General features: G+C 40.9%; 1 protein-coding gene across 2 annotated transcripts in view; it reads left to right on the forward strand.

Annotated features, from left to right (window-relative positions):
• plxna2 (plexin A2) overlaps positions 1 to 10,953 on the forward strand; it is a 278,376-nt gene extending 267,423 nt beyond the window's left edge. For both annotated transcript variants that reach the window (XM_036141455.1, XM_012875562.3), the window contains exons 30-32: positions 16 to 228; positions 491 to 641; positions 6,187 to 10,953. In XM_036141455.1, the coding sequence (XP_035997348.1) occupies positions 16 to 228; positions 491 to 641; positions 6,187 to 6,282 (460 nt within the window). In that variant the 3' untranslated portion in view covers positions 6,283 to 10,953. The remainder of the gene's footprint in view (positions 1 to 15; positions 229 to 490; positions 642 to 6,186) is intronic.
• Positions 10,954 to 20,055: the final 9,102 nt, after the last annotated feature.

Genomic DNA, 20,055 nt, shown 5'->3' on the forward strand with positions numbered 1-20,055 from the left:
ATCTCCATCTCGTAGCCTTCCGTTGCGTTTCTGGGTGAACGTGATCAAGAACCCTCAGTTTGTGTTTGACATCCATAAGAGCAGCATCACGGACGCCTGCCTATCTGTGGTAGCTCAGACCTTTATGGATTCCTGCTCCACTTCAGAGCACCGGCTGGGCAAAGACTCCCCCTCTAATAAACTGCTCTACGCTAAAGACATCCCCAATTATAAGAGCTGGGTAGAAAGGTAGGGGCAGCCACTGTTCTCAACATCCTCACTTTTTTTGTCTCCTCTTACACACAAAAAAACCCTGAGATCTCATGAAATTGATTCAAAAAGCTCATTTTTCTTACCTTTAGTCTGTAAAAGCACTTTGTAAGGCATCAGTTGTCAGCGCAAATTGTGTAATGGCTCAAAGATCTGACTATAAAGTAATAGAAACCTCAGTGAAGCAATCACACGGACTCTACGAGGGACTCAAAGTGTTTCGTCTTGCCCGTATTTCCAGGTACTACGCTGATATCACCCGGATGCCGGCCATTAGCGACCAGGACATGAACGCATATTTGGCCGAGCAGGCCAGACTCCACTCAACGGAGTTCAACATGCTCAGCGCTCTCAACGAGATCTACTCTTATGTCAGCAAGTACAGCGAGGAGGTAGGTCTGAATGCACGGACTGGAATGTAGACGCAGTTTGTTTGTTTTTTCCTTTGTGTGTTTAAACCCTTTATTTGCTAGGTAGCATCTATGAGCACCATGTTATGAAGATGTGTAACAATAAAACAATCGAAAAGAAATTGATTATTAATTAATAATTCTGCCTAATAAGTGGGTTTTTATCCTGGCACCTGGATTTTCTGGAGAGCACATTACATGTGCTTCAGAGAGACAAATACTCCATAGTGTCACAACTACAGCCTAACCTCTTGGTTAGGGTCATACGTTTTCCCTGCATTCCCTTCAGCTCTTTGTCAAGTTATATTTTTCATATTTCACTGTTGTTGACAGATTATATTGGACTTCTGTGCAGTCTATATTTATCTCCATTGGCAAATCACCCACAGACAATATAAATGCAGCACCATACACACTTTGGCACACCTTATAAAGACCAGTAAAACGCGTTCATTTTTGTTTCTTTTATTGCACATAGCATATTGTTAGTTCCAAACCTTTCCTCTGAGTGTATTTGTTCAAATGGTTAAAAATCCTAAATTAAGTAATGTGTGAAACTCCTTCAAATACCCATAAATATTTTCTTTTCTTTGCATTTCAAGCATATTTAATTCACGATTTCCTCCTTCCTTAGTGTGTAAAAAGGCTGCTTTCGCTCAGACACTCTTCAAAATGGCAAAACAAGAGAAAAAGAAACATCTAGCAAAGGTCATTGTTTGTTGACCGGTATAAGTCAGTAAACGGCTACAAGAAAATGGTTAATCACCTAAACTTGACACATCTACAGTTGTCGATTGAAAATGACAATGTGACAAAAATCTACATTTTTCAATCAAACTGTGTTTCGATTAAAGTAATTTTGTTGGTAGAAAATAATAAAATGAAAAATTATTTTATCAACAGACTAAACTAGAAAGTAGCTGTAATCAACATTATTTGTAGCCATTATTAAGTAAGAAGAAAAGAGGAGATGGGACCGTTTGTTCCTGTTCACTGATTTGTCTATTCTGTAACTTCTAACTAATAGGTTATGGCCTTATGAAACATTTTAAAAAGTTTTCATATGCTTCCCATTTTATGTTTTCAGTTATTTCTTTTTCTTTTGCTTGCTTGAGGTCAGACAAGTCTCTCATCTTTTTTTCCACACCTTTCTTGTTCAGTTTAACATTTGACCCAGAGGGCAGTCCTCAGAACCGACCGGCTAACGAGCTGCTGCTTCTGCAAATAAGCTGTTAATCACAGGCCCGTTGTCAGTATAATTTGACCCAAAAGAAAGCGCTCTCCAAATTTGTGCTGCATTGTCAGGCCCTTAGTGTATCCAAGCCACTCTTAGCAAAGGTTACTGAGGTCAGTAAGCTTCCCCCCACACCCACCCAAAAGCCCAGAGGTCTGGTAAAGACCTGAGCTTAACAACGCACTGATTCTTACCTGAGCAGAAAGCGGATGCCTACAAGCCGTCAGCATGCTGCGCCGTCATTTCGCCAGCGCCGAGTTAGAGCTGTGATACACAGTGCCGTTCTCATGGGCAGCATCACAGGCGCCACACACACACCGCTATTGGATCACTGGAAACATATAAAAGGACAAGGAAGGGAAAGTGAAGGCATTTATGGAGACATTCTGGTTCTAATGTCAGTTCCTCCTGTGGGAAGCTTCAATCTGACCTTTATGTTCAACTTCTTCTCCCTCTCTAGATCTCTGATTCTCTCTCTCTCTCGTTCTCCTCCTGCAGTTCTTCCCTTCACTTTTTGCTCATTATCCAGTCAGCTTCGCCTTTGCTCTTCATGAATCTTACACTCTCACTTTTTGCTGCCTCTGCAGTTGCCATTGTCTGATGCTCGCATTGATGGAGGCATTTACAAATATGCTCATTTTTCACACGCGCACGCCGCAGCATGCGCACCCCTACTCCCACAGCGTCTGGTGTGGGAGAAAAAAACATCATCAAGTCCCATTAATTGGTTTGCTCAGCCCTTTCACAAAAGCCAACGCTTCAGCCTAAGCAGGCTGGAGCAGCAGAAGCAGCAGCCTTCTTAAATGGATTTAGGAGGGAGCTTCACCTGCATGAAGGGCTGCAGATTAATAATGGATTACAATCAGGCCCGACGAGGACGAGGAAACGTTATGACCGTGGCCACGAGCCGTTAAGAGCACTTAAACAGATGAGTGGGAGATGGTAGGTGGGCACACAGATACTTTGCTCGGCATCAGATTGGGGAAGCCAGCCGAAGACTGTGAGGCTGAAAAAAGAGCGCTGCGGCTATGTTTTCCACGCAGGTAAATTTTACAGGTTCTCCGAAGGCCATCAAGGGAAAGGTTTCAAACGTAATGGAGCGCGAACGTTTGCATGGAGAGAAAAGAGGCCGTCACATCACCTCAAATATGATTAGTTTGCCCAAGAGCCTGAAATATAGATGCTCTGTTTTTTTTGTTTCTTTTTTTAGTTTTGAGACATATATTTTCAGGGGTTACAGAAATCATAGAAACCACACAACCATCTGTACTTATTGACACATTTTGCTATAATGTGTAAAAATTCTTTATATATGATTTTCAACTTTACTGGACAAAAAAACTGCTTTCACGGCTCCTGTGGAAAATAGGAGTCATGAACTGAAGGGAAATAGTAAAACAGACAGATTGTGCAAACAAAAATGGTCACAGAGTGCTCCAGCTTCTTGAAATGTCACAAGAAGAGACCGAGTGATCTCATATTTCCAAAAGTGGATTCTTCAAAGCAGTGTTGTAGTCAAGTCACTATGCCTCAAGTCCGAGTCCAGGTTCGAGTCTCCAGTGTTCAAGTCCGAGTCAAGTCCAAGTCATTAAAAAAAAAATCAGAGTCGAGTCTGAGTCGAGTCACTATTGATCCAACTTCGTTGTAGGAACATGCCGTGACGTGATGGATGACATGAAGCAGTAACATTCCATTGCACTAATAATGGCGTTCCGCGAGCGAGCTATTTTTAGAACGTGACGTCATATCACGTGGTACATGTAGGGCAAATATGCGTTTTCCTGCACTCTTTTGCTGTAGTTACCCTTGGTTTTACTCGGTAAAACGACTGCTTTTTCCAAGTCTAAAACGTCTCCTAACCATGGTTTTTAAACATTGTTGTTATGGAACGTGCAACAGCGACTCGAGGTACGCTGATAGGCCGCATATGAAGGATGTTAAAGCCGTAAGCGGCGTCGATCGGCCCTCGCAGCCAAGCGCGCTCCGCCCTATTGGCCACCGCCGCGGCTCCGGCCGGCTGGGTTCGCGCACCGCCGGCCGCCCGCCACCGCAGATGCTGTCACGCATATTCCTCGCCCGTTCACCGGGCGATTCCCACAAACGCGTTCGGCAGCGTTCCCCCATTACTCACAACAAATCTGGTGCAGACCGGTCGATGCAGCGAGGAGATACAGCCGCTGGATAATGATAATGCATTTGGCCACCGGACCGGACTAAATTGTTCAGCGGACCTGACAATTTATACCGATTCATGGACGGTGATTACAAACAGAAAAAAAACGCCCGATGACACCATGAACGCTGAGCAGGAGAAAAACAACGACTTACCTTTCTATCAACTCGGCCCGTTTTCCAGGCTTTCTAAGACCTCGACACTCAAGCCATCGTTTGAGCTGAACGTTGGTATGTTGTTCCACAGTTCTACCAGTAAAATGGGCGCCTGGACATCCTCTTGTGAAAGTTTAACAGCGGAAAAGTCGGTCATATAGTTGTATCTGTTGCATGTGTAATGGCTGGTTGCTACGTGCGCTCTCACACCATTTGTCCTACCTTAGCGGCAAGGGGCGTTGCTCATGAGATGGTGACGTCACGTGCGCGGTACGACATTTAGATATTAAAATCATACACCAAATAATATTCTAATGACATTTTAAAATTATAGCCTAATGATATAAAAAAAAGTCGAGTCTTTTTCTCAATTTCCGAGTCAGAATGATCTAAATGTAGGAGTCCGAGTCCAAGTTCGAGTCATCAGTGCTCAAGTCCAAGTCAAGTCACGAGTCTCTAAATTTAGCTAATGACTCGGACTCGAGTTCGAGTCTCGGAATCGAGTACTACAACACTGCTTCAAAGTACTGACAGCAGGAGGTGCAGTTATTGGTGCCACAGGTGAATGAACTTTTTTCAGTCACTTTACCAATATGCTCATAATAAAGGTTAGATTGTTCCTAGATTATTAATGTGCGATCAAGCAAGTAAACAAGTTACAAGTTTTTGGAAGTAATGTTATATACATCCATTGTCTATAAATGCTTTTCTGTGGCTGGTGCCAATTACCAGTGGGCATTGGGCAAGAGGCCGGGTGCATCCTGGACAGCGTTACATCCATTTTCTTTCAAAAATATAAAAAAAATAAACTCAACATGAATGAATTGTTGCAGTTGACACTTCCATCCACATTCATATTTTATGAGTTGCTCACCTAGAAGGCCCAGTGAATTATTTTGTAGAAAATATCAATTATTAAGCAAAGCACAGCATCCTGGTAGTCGACAGGCGCGAACAGATACTCTGCTGCAATTCAGAGACCATGTGTTGGAGTGGGTTGTGGCATTTGAATACAGGGCTGCATATCAAAGGAAATAAAAGCGTTAGGCTTTCTTTTTTTTCTTTTTTTTTGTTCATACGAAGAGGCCTTGCTGCGTACATTGGTGTCACCACTGACAGAGATGCATCCTGACAAGTTGACACGAGATTAGAGAGTTGAGAGGAGAGCCCGTCTGACGGCCTTTTGAACCCAGCTTGACAAATGCCAAATTTAAAAGACGGGGCTCAGAAGATAAAACACTGAATGATATTTCTGGGTTGTTGTTTTTTTTCCCCCTTTTAAAGACATGTTCTTTCATGTGATGTCCATGTGGGGGCTCATAAATACAAGCTTTACTCTGCTGTGACACATACAGTGCCTTGCAAAAGTATTTATAGTCTAATTTTATTTTTGTTACTTACAACCACAAAATTCCATTATATTTGGATTGTATATTTTTTTACAGATACAAATCTATAAAGTGTTGCATTAAATCATACTTATACAAAAGCAAACTAAATACTCTAAATACTAAAGCACCCAGACCTTAATCCAAGTCAGAATCTGTGATTTGACTTTTTTTTTAAAACTTGTTGTTAGTAGATGCTCTACAACTATTTAAATGAGCTTGTTCTATTCTGTAATGACGAATAGGCGATGGCTTTTTGTTTATAGGTGCAAAGTTTGAAAAGGCGTAAAACTGCTATTGATGGTTCTACAAAGTGCTGATTTGGGAGTTTAATGCAAATACAAGCCAAATTTTTAAGATTTAATTTTTGTAAAAAAGCAAAAAAAAACAAACATAATTTTCCTCCCAGTTCATGGTTATACGCTTCTTTCTTTTGGTTTATTAAATAAATTAAATGGTTGTAATGTTTATGGTTGTAATGTGGCAAATAGTAAAAAAAAAAAGAAAAGAAATCAAGGTGTATGGATGTTTTCTAAAGCACTTGACATTATGAGGCTATTTTCTCTGCTCTCTGCAGATCGTTTCCGCCCTGGAGCAGGAGGAGCAGGCGAGGAAACAGAGGTTGTCCTACAAGGTGGAACAGCTCATCTCTGCCATGTCGTTGGAGAGCTGAAGGTGAACGCTGCCAAAACAAAGACGGGGCGAGAAAGGAACGACGGACCTGCCTAAAGGGTCTTCACTTACCTCTCTTCGTGGGGAAATTTCAACCACGATCTGGACCTGGGGACCTCTGTCATCCACAGCCGGACGAACACAACTGTTTTAGTTTTTGATTCTTTCCCCCCTGCCGCCATGACGGTGCCCACAAGACTCAGAGGCTCTCCAGCCGGAAATAATAATCTTATACATAAGGGACGTTGAGTTGGTTTCGTTTTTTGTTTTTTTTTTCCCCTCAAAGGACCCTCTCTAGATTTGGCAGGAAATTGCATGTCGTGTGGGTGTTCACATGTGTGGGTGTGCATGAGCGTGTGTGTTATATTGAGGAAGACTCGTGTAAGACTGTGAAAGCAAATGGAGAAACAGATTTAGCCTCGCAACCCCCCATCTGAGTGAGAAACGGAGAGAGAAGAAAACGGAGGCGAAAGGCCGATCCGATGTTGGACAGTGTGCGTTCAGATTACTCAGATTTTATTTTTGTACTCTGTAAATGTGAATATCATCAGCTGCATTTAAAGAAAATATCCACCGATTATCCCCAACTCCATCATGTAAAGGTATATGTCTTATCTCACGTTTTATTTTTTTGTTTCGGACTGATGCTTCACCGAACATGTACATGAACAAATGCTGCTCTATACGTGATCAGAGATGTTGAGGAAATCAAAATAACTTCTGCTCGTCTTCGAAAAGGGAGTAGATTTCAATTACGAAAGCTACAGTTTCGCAAGCATGCGTGAAACACAAACCTGAGCGTCCATCTCTGGTATGGAAGGCTTTCATCTGTGTTTGGAGCGGTCCGTGTGTCAATCAGTGTATGTGAATGTATTTTTTTTTTTTTATGTTCTAAGTCTTTTTAAGGTTTGCAACAACTATTGGACCAGTTTAATTGAGATACACTGATACCTGTAGGAGATTTTGCTGTGAAACAGCCAAAAAAAATTATGTCGCTAATTCCGATTTGCTTGAGAATTGGTCTGCGGCCTGAGCAGCAGCCAGAAGGAGTCGACTGAAGCAGTTGGTTTCTATGTGCACAGATTTTCACTACATTCCCCCGAAAATGTGTCCTTTAGGGAGCCTGGTCAACTTTGCATCCCCAATGTCACGCATCAAACGCGTCAACATTTCCAAGTGTTTGGGTTTTATCAAGTGCCAATGAGTCTGTAGAGATGCTACTGTAGTCCGCAGAAGATACCGTCCAACTAACGGCGAGGTTCAGTTGGACAAAGTGCCAAAAGATCCAACTGTTTCAGTTTCCTCACTAATGTGTCAAAATCGGTTTATGCTTTACATAGGACATATTTTGGGTTTACTTCAAAGCTCAGAAAGCTGGACTGGCGAGTTTTGAGCGGTACAAAGTGTAAGCAGTGAGTAAAACTGACCGAGGAAAAACTAAAGTCAACCCCTAACCCCATAGAAAGTGATCCGTGCTGTTCAAACGCATCCCCTGACTGAAACCGGGTTAAAACCTGTAGATTTGATCCTTTGAAAGCTGATTTATTTTCTTCCAAGACATGTTCGCTTGTTGTTTACATCGAGTACTTGAAAATAGGCATGTACAGTTTTGTTTGTAGAGCGCATGTACCAGGTAGGTGAAAGGTGCTTCTTTTCTTTGTGGCCTTAGATACCCACCTGCTTAGTGTTCCTTGATCTTACCGGTCCTCGGCCAGGGCGCATCCTTTCAGCGAATCCTGGCACCGCCACTCAGATGAGAACTGCGAGGCGATCTAAAAAGGAGAGGCGAACAGGCCACGGCCTGGCTGAGGCAGGCAGCACCTCTCCCAGCACTCGGCTCATCCGAGCCGTTTGAAGAGAAGCGCCGAGAAATGAGAAAGCGATGGAGGGGTAGAATGAGAGAGAGAGAGAGAGAGAGAGAGAGAGAGCCCCTTTAGCTCTGGTTTCCCACTCTGGCTTTGAAGCCGTTCTTTGATCTGAGTTGGTTGTATGCACTCTGATCAGGAGAAAACGTCAAACTAAGAGGCGAGGAGAAATGTCCGATGACGTGAGGACCGAGAGGCTTTAGCTGAGCCCAGCCAGTGGGGGCAGGAGTTGTAGTATGTTGCCTCGTCTGAAAAACACACCTGCTGATTGAAGCAAAGAGCCCGCGCAAACAAAAAGTGGACAGTTCCCTGCAAACGTATTGACGATCCCAGAGCATTTCCCGCATTTTGCTACATTCCAGTGACAAATTTCAATTTGAAAATGTATTTTATTGGGACGTTAACTGATACGGCAACAAGGTAGAGCATACTGACTTTTCCCGCCCTAATACAAATCTGAAAAGTGGGGCGTATATTTGTTTTCACCCACCCTCTGTCAACAGTTTGTAGAATCATCATTTGCAGCTGCAAGGGTTTTGTGGTCTGTCTCTACCAGCCTGCCACGGCTACAGGCTACAATATTTGATCATTCATCTTTGCAGAATGACTCAGTCAGCTTGGACGTAGTGTGGCATCTCGGTTTCCATCTATCCTTCCTTCAGCTGTGTCCATTTCAACTCTGTCTGCAGCAAGATAACAGGAATGGTGTGTTCAGTGTGAAGGACGGTGTTTATTCTTGTCCAATCATAGCCTTTATATGGGCAGAAATTATCCGTTTTTGACTCACCTGACCAAAAGACCTTATTTCACGTGTTTCCTGTGCCCTCTGTGTGACTTCTGTCCCTGTAGACGGGATTTCTAATGGCTATATTTTGCTACTATTCCGTCAAGAAAGTTCATGACTTGTAATATATATTAATAGTGGTCTTGTTCATAGATTTGACCACCTGGGTTGTGGAGCTCTTCTGGTCCGCCATAGTTACCATGAGCCTTTTTCTTAGCGGTATCAGAGTAAAAGGGGGGCTGAATACAAAAGCATGCTACACTTCCTAGAAAGCTATCACTTCCATTTCAGCAGCGCTGTTCTGCTTTGTGGTGTTCTATCACGTAACGTCCAAATAAAATAAAGAATGTGGTTGTAACATAAAACGGGAAAAGACAATACCGTCCTCATCTCATATTTTGGACCCGTATCAAGCAGACATCAGATCTAATGATGTCCTCGAAAAAAAGAAACAAGTATAACACGACATTTAGGATTTGTGTTTCTCAGCTTACTTTTGACCTAAAAGCTGAAGAACATGTTTTCCATATTCCCACAGGTACGGTCCCTCTCTGCGGGATAATTGACCTTTTACTGGAAGGAATGGGGGGTGGAGAGCCTTACCAGCCTAATTTGAGGAAATTAAGGAGCTTGCAATCTGAAAATTGACTTCCAATGATTTAAATATCAAACAATTTTCTTCTAATTTCTTTGAAACATTTGAAACGGAATCTGTTGATCAAAATATTTGACACGTCAAAATTAAAAGGTAAGGGCACCATTTTATGACATTTAGTTTTCGCATTTATCTGCGAACACGGTATGCCACAGTTTTTCCCATACTCCTCGACGTTCTGATCACCGACTTTAGGTACAAGACAGTGTAGATACGGACAACATGAAGCTTCTTCCTTTTGATGAAGGTGTCTTCCCAGTTTCAGCGACTAGAATTGTATCCTCCTCATACCTCACATTGCTTATCTGGAGTAATGCTTTCTGTTTTGGGACCTTAATGCCTTTTTATTTCCTTTTTCTAAGGAATGAACTTTGTTTGACAGAATCCTTCCAGCTGTTCTGTGAGCTCGCCTGTGTGACAGGAGCGTGACGAACAAAGTTAGGCTCCAACTGGTTTTGAGAATGGCTTTGATTTCTCTCTCTTAAATCACTTCATAATCCGGATGTTCCTCATCTGATATTTATGCATGCATTTTAACTCGTGCTTTAGTTCTGCCTTGTGTTTTTATCGGCATATCGATCTGCGCTATGATTTAGCCTGACAGCAATTCTTCCATTTGTAAATGTCTTAAAATTGTCAGCACCTTTTTATTGTGAAAAGAGATTTGTTTTTGGGTTGTTGTTTTTTTTTTTGTTATGAAGTGATTGCTAGTTTGTGTTACCATGTTGTACGCTCATTTTAATTTAATTTTGTAAAAGAGAGGAACGTTTCTTTTACCCGTTCTGCAGTGCAGAATTACGTTTGACTGCCAGTTGTGAGAGATGTGTAGAGATGCTCAGAAACCTCATTTCGGATGAAGCTGAATACAGAACTGAAAATGCTTTGTGAAACTTTCTGCTTCCAGTGAAATGTGTTATTCCTTTCACAAATCAGAGCATTTCGCTACCTTTTCAGCTTGTTCGCTCGCTTAATGGCATCAGACAGACAAACTCAAGTCCCGACCAATGTATTACTCTCAATATAAAACGAGAATCCTTCCATTTTAAACACATAGTAAAAAAAAATATAAAAACTTTTTAGACACTGGAGTACTGTAAAATAGCAATTACTGGTATTGACGATGACGACGACAAAGATAATAATAATGGCTGTCTGTTCTTCTTGTTTTATAAAAGTGTTGTGAAAATTGTAAGAACTTAAAGTATTTAAAAAGGTTGTTCTCTTGGTTTTTTTATTTGCTTTGATTTTATTATAATATATTATTGTGTACCTATTGTAAATATGAAGCACACCTATTTTGCAAGCCAAGGATTCACTTTGTACTGTTGTTATATATAAATAAACTTTGCTGGTTAAAATTGCATTGAACCAAAATCTTCAATCTTTCTCTTTTGTTTTAAATGTATTTGGTTTATTTATTTATTTTTCACTTATTTCTGATCTTTTTTTTTTAAACAAAAATTAAAACAAATTTAATTTCCCTCTTTGGGTTAGACCAGAAAGCCAGAAATTATTTTTATCCAGGCTGCAAAATACAAGACTTTATTTCTGACAAGGATGGAAACAAAGTCCAATGTCTGGTTTGAAGACATGTAGAAAAAATGCAATATGTAGAAATTGGTATATATTGAAAACTAAAATGAAGGTGATGAACAGATAAAGAATCATATTCAGTTCAAACTGTCCAGTGAAATGTGTTATGGAGATTTGTTTTAATATTCAACAAAAACTCAAAGCATTATGTCAAAATACCTATGTTTGAGTCCATGCTCGACAGAGTAAAAACAGAAGAAAAGATTCTTGAATGAAATTGGTCCTATCAGGCATCTCAAATTCAACATTACCTCAACAGTACAACACAGACACAGGAGTGCAGTTAAATGGCCTATTGTCACTTCCACCCAAATTGCTCTGACTTGCTCAAACCACTTTCATTTGTATGTGCACACATTTGTGTTGTAATACCCATTTAAAGGATGCTTTAATCAGTGCAGGAAACAATGCCAAGTGCTGCTTAAGCATAGAACAATCAACAGTAATAATGATTCGCTGGGCAAGCTTTGTGTCTCCACTCACTGTAGAAACCAGCCCTCCAATTTCCTGGTTTATTTGATGGTGAGGGGATGTTTTAAATGTGGAGTGTGACAAACCAAGCTAAAATCGTTGAAGAGCAATACTGCATCTTCCTGCAATGCTGGACAATGGCAGCTAACAGGATTCTATGTTACCCTGCCTGTGCCATATTGTGGAAAAATACATTATTTCTACCTACAGTGGCTGAGCAAGCTGATTTGAAGGATACATCTATATCAAAACATACAGTGTTCTGCTGCATATTTACCTCCAGACGTTCCATCTGTACAGCTTCTTTAAGCTATAAACAGTTAGAAAAGTCTGTTTTCTGAAAAGTGATTTCATTTTTCTAGCTATTTTGTAGCCACTGCTGGTGGCTTATCTTTGGCTTGAAGGAGATGCTTTTTCTCTTAACTTTCTTGGATGATTCATGATCATTCATGCCATATTTCCACATACTACATAAGCCATCAGAAGTAGCAGTTTGCTCAGAATCCACCTCCACCTGTTTCCTGAAGCCTCTCCCAACTGCTCGGGTGAAAACACACATATCTGCCCTGGGCCCTCTCAGCACTTTGGTTGTAAACCACTTCCTCCACACTGGTCATGTCTCTTCCGCCTTAAAATCGGCCTTAATCATACCACTGCTCAAAACAAGTACAGACCCATCTCAAATCTCTCATTCTTATGTAGAGTATTGGAGGAGGTAGTTGCTGCTCACCTTCACAACTATCTCGAACAAGACAATCTGTGAGAAAAAAATTCTAGTTACTGCTCTGCCAACAGCACTGAAACCGCTCTGCTGAGTCATAAATGACATCCACATGGCAGTGGCTGCTGCCTCTCTTCTTATCCTCTTCAACTTGTCTGCTGTATTTGATACAGTTGACCACCATATCCTCCTTCATCACCTTCACCATGCCATCGGACTCAGAATACTGAATGCATCTCCCTAGGACACTCAAGATCACGTTCACATAAAGTCCCTCAGGAGTCAGGGGCCCTATCCTCTTTATCTTCTACCCCCTCACTCTCGGCCATGTTATAGGTCATGGAATCTCATCGCAGTGCTATGCTGACACACAGTTGTATATCAAAATAACTACTGCATCTCCTCATTCCTCTTTCTTTCTGTCTTCGTCATTGCCATCACCACCGTCGTCATCGTCGTTGTAGTCATTGTCTCAATCTGCTGTGTGTCTGGAGGAGATAACAGTGTGCCACATCCACAATGAGATCCTTTTCATGCCAGATATTTAGATTTTCTAAGAAAGTTACCAACAGATTCAACATTTTTTCTCACTCTACTGATTTCTACTGCTCTCCAGTCTACTGTCCCCAAGTTTTGCATTGCATTGCATTGAAATGACTGTTGTCATTTCATCTTTTAACTTTTTGCTCTCTCTCTCTCTCTCTCTTTTTCTTCATAGTAGGTACACCTGGTCTGGCGTTCTGTTAACTGTGACATCATCCAGAGAAGACGGCTCACCCGCTATTACCATATAATGTAGAACAGATTACTAGATCAATGTGTGCTTCTGTGCTTTTTTGTCTCTCTTGTTGTGTCTCTGCTCTGTCTTCTCTAACCCCCAGTCGGTCGAGGCAGATGACCGTTCATACTGAGCCCGGTTCTGCTGGAGGTTTTCCTTCCCGTTAATGGGGAGTTTTTCTTCCCACTGTCGCTTCATGCTTGCTCAGTATGAGGGATTGCTGCAAAGCCATGTACAATGCAGATGACTTTCCCTGTAGCCCTACGCTTCTCCAGGAGTGAATGCTGCTTGTCAGGACTTTGATGCAATCAACTGGGTTCCTTATATAGGAAATGTTTGACCAATCTGTATAATCTGACCCAATCTGTATAATATGATTGAATTTGACTTTGTAAAGTGCCTTGAGATGACATGTCTCATGAATTGGTGCTATATAAATAAAATAGAATTTAATTGAATTGAACATTTGCTCACTTAACTATTCCATCAAGAGACCTGCACACCTTTGCCTGTTTCAAAGGTGTTCAAAGGTGTTATTATTATAACACTATTATCAGTGTTATAATACAGTATATATTATTAGTGTTATATTATCAGTGTGGTTCCTGATTGTGGTCAGGAACAACAATCTTGAAAAGTGAGGTCTCCAGTTCTGAGAAACCAACCTTATTAACAGATTAACATGTCCTGGCAGTTGTGAGAGAACACGTGTCAGGATCCTTGAATGTTTGAGTTAATTAGATGATCTGACTCACCTGTGTTGAGCGTTTTCCTTTGATTTTCCCATTGTATTTAAGTTCCCGGTTTTTGTTCCTACTGTTTCTGTGCTCCTTGTTTTGTATCCTCTATTGGTTCCCCTTGTGTTTTCAGTGAGTTGGCTTCATTTAATATTATTATTTAAGAATGTGCCTGCCGTTGTCTGGGTACCACTTTGGTCCTTTGTCTCAAAAAATGACAACATGATCATTGCAAAACCTTAAAACAGTTTGTACGTCTCTAGTAAAGGTGTGACAGAAAAGATACAAAAATACATTTCCAGTCCAGTCCTCGAGAGCTCCAATCCTGCAGCTTTTAGATGCATCCCTTTTCCAAAATAACTGAGTCTAATGACAAAACCGGGGTGTACAAAATACTGAAAGCAGAGGTCCAAAACTATCTTGGCATATTTTTCCTCATTGACCGAAGGAGCTCAAATTAATTGTTTCAGTGTAAGATTATGCTACTACTACAGAGGAATAATTTATTTTAAGTTCTCCTAAACATTTTTACCGGTGTTGCAAATAAGAATTGACTTTACCACTGAGCTTTCACAGAGCTGTCAGACGATCAAACAATATATATTTTATATCTTAAGTCCCTTGGCCGTCCCTCCTCCTGTATATCCTCTGGGGAAGGTCTAATCCCCACTGCTTCTTATCCTGCACTGCTGAGACCAATTCAAATCCATGCGGGACTTAACACCCTGTAATGCCTTTACAAGTAGTTGCGTAAAGCTGACATGCCATTCGTTCTGGGTAGGATTTCCAGCCAGGATTACAAGGCAAATTCAAAAATAATTAATGTGAGTTGGCAAAAGAGGGTGATTTTAAACCTTTATTTTTTTTTCATCTTCAAATGAAACAATATCTGATGCTTCGTTGAACATCAGTGCGTTTTATATGAATCCTGAAGATTTATGGTTGAATGTCTTTGGTGTTTGTTTTTTATTTGCCTCACCATGAAAGTATCTTTAGAAGAAATTAATAAAAACATCTGCATCTCCCTTTTTACACTGTACATCCAGAGATTCATTTACAAGATTAAAAGGGCAGAAGTCGGTGTTTGCGGTCGTGCCAACGAACCTGATACTTTAGCTTATCGGTCTCTCAGACCACCAGTTTTGATTTAAAGCCAAGTAGGTGAATGAACATGAAAAAAAAGAAAAGAAAACGGGTTCTTGACAATGAGAGAGGGAGAAGAATCAAGGAAAACATTGTGGAAACATGATCTAGCTATAAAAAGTACTGAGTATCTCAAAAAACACGAACATCTCAGATGATGGTGGACATTCATCTGAGTGCACAGAAATCCAGGTGTCACCGAGAAGTGTTTAGCTCCTGCTCTATTTATAGCGGGGCTTCGTGCTGATAGAGGCGTCACTCTCGGTGTGGTCCACAGTTCACCTCACCTGCTCCTTGTCAGCCTCACTCTCATTAGAAATAAACACGTCTGTGAGCTCTCTGCATGACTCACGGGCCTCACAGTCTATCTCCAACGGATCTTTTCAATGGGTCTTTTACCACCTACGGCATGTATATGCGTCTGTGTGTTTGGTGAGTGAGGCGCAAATCAACAAAGTGCTATAAAATCAACAGGAGAACATCTTCAAAGTTGTTTCTAAGAAAATTGCTTTAGTGTCTTACGCACATATACAAACTATCATAGAAGATTCAAAAGCACTCTGAGAGGTTCCTACAGAAGCACGTAGGCGTGCATATCAGGATAGCTTGGATGGCTATTGACTCATCCCAATTTGTACAAAACTTTATTAGTCAATTTCTTAAAGGAATCATATTCTTCCAACATAATGAGCATGGTTATAGTTGTCAGCGAGAACGAAGAGCAGTCATTTGGCAGTTAGAAAGTTGTGAAGGACACTGATCCCTCTGTTGCACTCTGATGTGTGTATTTGTGAATTAATATGTGTGCGTTTTTAAGTTTAGATGGCTGAAAGTGACTGTGAAATTGCTATACAAGTGCAGACCGTTTTACCATTTTAAATATGCTGCATTTGTTTGTTTGTTACCTTGACATCCTGACATTCACAATTGAAGTCAACATTTTTCAACTTCCACTGCAAATCTGGTATGTTTGCAAAAGTTGAACACTTGCAACCCTTTGCCATAGAGTTGGCCACTTCTGGTGCAAAAAATTATAAAGTAGCACATTCAACATACCGCAGAGGTTTCAGAAAACAAGATGGCGACAACTGATGCAGCTACTGTAAGGACCAGTAGACCCTCCTGCAATGCCTCACAGTGAAGTGACAGCTTGACAACTCTTGTGCAGAAGGTGGAAGTGGCTAATGCCAGTTCTTATCTGTCAATGTCCTGTGTGTTTTAGATGTTTTCCTAATTGAATACCTCAGAAACAAGTCTACTTTGAAAACTAGCCTAGTCTAAACTAGCTCTTAGCTGTAGTCTCAAAAAAATGATGAAGAAAGAGTTAGCTACTAAAAGTAAGTTATTTAATTACTTATAACTTTTCAAGTATTTTATTTATTTATGGTCTATTTTCTTGTTTTTTTTCCTTGAGCCAGTTAGTTTTTCTGTTTTATTTTTTGGGGGGGTTTCTGCTTTTTGCTTTTCTGCGCCCTAAGCCACTCATAAGTACATATTAACTTTGTAATTTCCCCCATTGCTCTGTTGATGTTCTGCAGGAACTTGGAAGTTTTCTAAAATGTAAAAAAAAAAGTTGCCCCTTAAAGGCTGAATTCTTACTTGGAGTGATTGGAGAGTGCAAGTTCCACATAGCTGCTGCCCTTATAAGAGTGTTGTGGAAAATCATGTGCACAATTGGTAATGTGCATTTTTGACAGGCTGTATCAATTTAAACCAGTGGCACACACTTTACTGTATGTAGTTATAGTAAGAGTTAAAAGCCTACAGCACAACCTTAGAAATGTGGTGTTTGTCAGAAAACCTGTCGTGGGATTATCTGCCAGGTGAAATTGTAAATATATCCATTTTGTAGTAGCTTAAATATGCATCTCAGTGAATAGCATTGAAAATGTTCTTTATTTCAAGTGTGGATGTTTGTTTTGTTTTGTTTTTCAGTGATTGTGTTTTACAGCAAATGAAGCCTAGTGAAAAGTATGTCCATACGCTGCACAGTATATACAATCATATTCAATAAATTACAAAATACATTCTTATGATGCTTGTTTGTAAGATTAAAAGTAAAATTTTCTAAATATGACAACCTTTTGCAATGTTAGTTGAAGCAAATCAAGCAATGTTAGTTAAAGCCCATGTCCTACATATGCCTGTGTGCGGTGGATCTTGAAGAACTGACCCAAACTTCTTCAGTTCATTTTTAATGTCTCCCAAACTCTTAGAAGGGCTTTGCTTCACAATCAGCTCAAGGCTTCTTCATTAGCTACTAGAAATTATAACCCAAAATGGTTGATGTATATGTATTTCAGTGTAATGGATCCATATAACAGCCAATTTTCAATATTTTAACTGAAATACTGAAATAAATTAACTTCCCCTGTGCATTCTCATGTATTGAGATGCACCTGTACATTATAATCAAGAAATCTTCTTTGCTTTGGAAGATCTTGTCAGCAGGATATTATTGAACCTCGTTCTGCAAAGCTTTAAAAAACCTGTTTTAAATACAGTGACCATAAATGCTGGACTGGCCAAACTCCAGACCTGTGTCCTTTGTTAAATATATATGATGCATCATGGAAATGGGAATTGGCTTATGTCAACATCCTGCTAAGCATGGGCTACTTGTAGCCTCCTAAACAAACAAAAAAAAAAGGCATCGCCTAGCATCACCATACTCCACGTACCTGCAGAGTGTGATTTTGTTTGTTTTAGCCGACAAAGCTTTGTCTTTCAATGGACGCGTCCTGTCCCCGTACCCTGAGATGATAATGAGGCTCTCTGTCTCAGCAGGCCCGCTGACAGCCTCCTGTTGTGTGGCCCGATCTCTTAGGACTGAAAAAGCAAACACAGAGAGGTGTGAGGCTGGCACTCACTCCGCCCCTCTGCCCCAGGTCCATCCATCCAAACCGCATATGCTTCCAAAAAGTGCAGGTGTTGGTAGTTCTCAGCTATGCAAATAAACAGGGACACTGCCCAAAACCCGGGTGCTGTTGTGAATACAAAGTCAGGAACATACATAATTGTATTTTTGATGTGTGTTGGTGTGCGCCCACACGTTCACACAGCGAGACTAACTAAACTAACCCTGCTGCTTTCGGGCACATGGCGCAGGTGAGAAACGGTTGCCAAATTTCCCTAGCCGGCGTGCTGGTTTGCATATGCAGATGTTAATTACCTCTGGTGCTTGTATGGACCAATCAGCAGCCTGCTGGAACAGCTTGAGCACCCCTAGACACACACACACACACACTCTCACACACACAGGTCGGTGTTTCCACGGTTATTCCCTTAGCTGATAATAAAGATAATCACCTCCGATTTCCTTCATGGCTCATTTTCCCCTGCTTGCTGCTGAAAGGCCAGGGCGCCGCTGTCTGATTTGCCACGCTGAGCTCTTATCAGTGTGCGGGGGCTGAGGGGCCGCGGCGGGGGCCAAGTCGATGAACCACCTGCCACACATGCTCACCAGAGAGGACAGATCCTGTTCGGTGAGGGACACGGACACGGTTGGGGTGATGTGTGTTCAGCATCCTGGTGTAATGTGGTTGGAATAAAAGCCTGGATGAGAAGCGCAGGGTCAGATCAGATGAGATCTGTTACCACCTGAACCTGGAGAGAGAAAAAAAAAAAAAGATTTTCTTACCTCTTCAGATCAACACTCAGACCTCTAAATCAATAGAAAAAAAATGTTTTATCCTAAACCCTTTTTGTTAAGCCTATATAAAATGTGATCAGTCAGCTGATTTGTCTGGATGAAATTGTTTTAATGTCTTTTATCTCTCCCTGCTCAGTTAGTTATTATTAAACATTGCCATCTGTTATAGCTGCATACAATTTATCCAATTCTCCCCGTCTCACCCTCTCTGCCAGCACCCACTTTTCACCACGACCCCCCCCCCCCCCTACACACACACACACACCCCACCCCTCGTGAATCCATTGTCCAGATAGAAACGTGCCTTGGATAGCAAGGCCACGCTTTCGGCTCACTTCTTTGAGAATTATTTAAGGCCTAGGAGTTTCTGTGGAATGAATATTTGATGGGGAGGACCTGCGCGTCTCTCGACGAGCCCAGAGCAACACTTCAGAGAGCGGCTGGGGTTGGAGGTGCGTGGTGCTTCTAATCAAGCAGCAGAACACACATCACCTCATCCAGCCGTCGCCACACCCAGAAACGCCAGAGAGTTTCATGATGGGTTTGCTTTGTGATGTCTGGAGGCCATCCAGTCTGAGCTCAACGTATAAATTGATATTTCTTTGTACATTACTGTTTTTTTTCCTTCCAGAATTTTCTAGTTTTCTTCCAGGTCCCTCATAATAAATGACTTCTTAGTAGGTACAGTATGTTCTATTATTGAACCTGAATGAGATGCCCATGTCATAATGTCATGGAAGGAATAAAGAATTTTTTTCTACAAAAGACTGAAAAATGGCCCGATGTTATGTTCATTTTTTCGCCACAAGAGTGCAGAATCTGGTTGTTTCTAAATGCAATAGTTTTCACCTTTGCTGTGGACGAGAGACATTCCTAAAATATTCTGATCTTATAGTGCCATCTAATGGTTCACTGTGTGAAAATCAGTCAAGAACATTGTTTCTTTAAGTATAAAGCAACCTTCCAAACAAAAATAAAGGAGTTACTGGAAATGAAGGGCTCCATAAATATAGTTATTTGCTGTTTTGAAAAAAAAAGGAAAGTCTTCTTCATGACATATTTAGATTAACAAACTATAAATGTTCGTCCTTTGTCAACAAGTTTGCACAAAATGAATACAGTCAGCAAGAATTAACCATTTCTGGCGGCAGTTTGATTAATGTGAATGTGCCCTAGAGATTAATCAAATAGATAATTAGAGCCATCTGAGCAGCCTAAATTAAATAAATCAATCTCAGCAGACCTTATCTGACCGTGCGCTGCCTTAAACATGCACAGTTTACAACGAGCAACTGATTTTCGCAAATAATTTACAAACAAGAACAGCAATTTAAAAAAAAAAAAAAAAACGTACACAGATTCTTTTGAGTTTTGT

Source organism: Fundulus heteroclitus, chromosome 1 (genome assembly GCF_011125445.2).
Source record: "Fundulus heteroclitus isolate FHET01 chromosome 1, MU-UCD_Fhet_4.1, whole genome shotgun sequence".
Taxonomy (NCBI): domain Eukaryota; kingdom Metazoa; phylum Chordata; class Actinopteri; order Cyprinodontiformes; family Fundulidae; genus Fundulus; species Fundulus heteroclitus.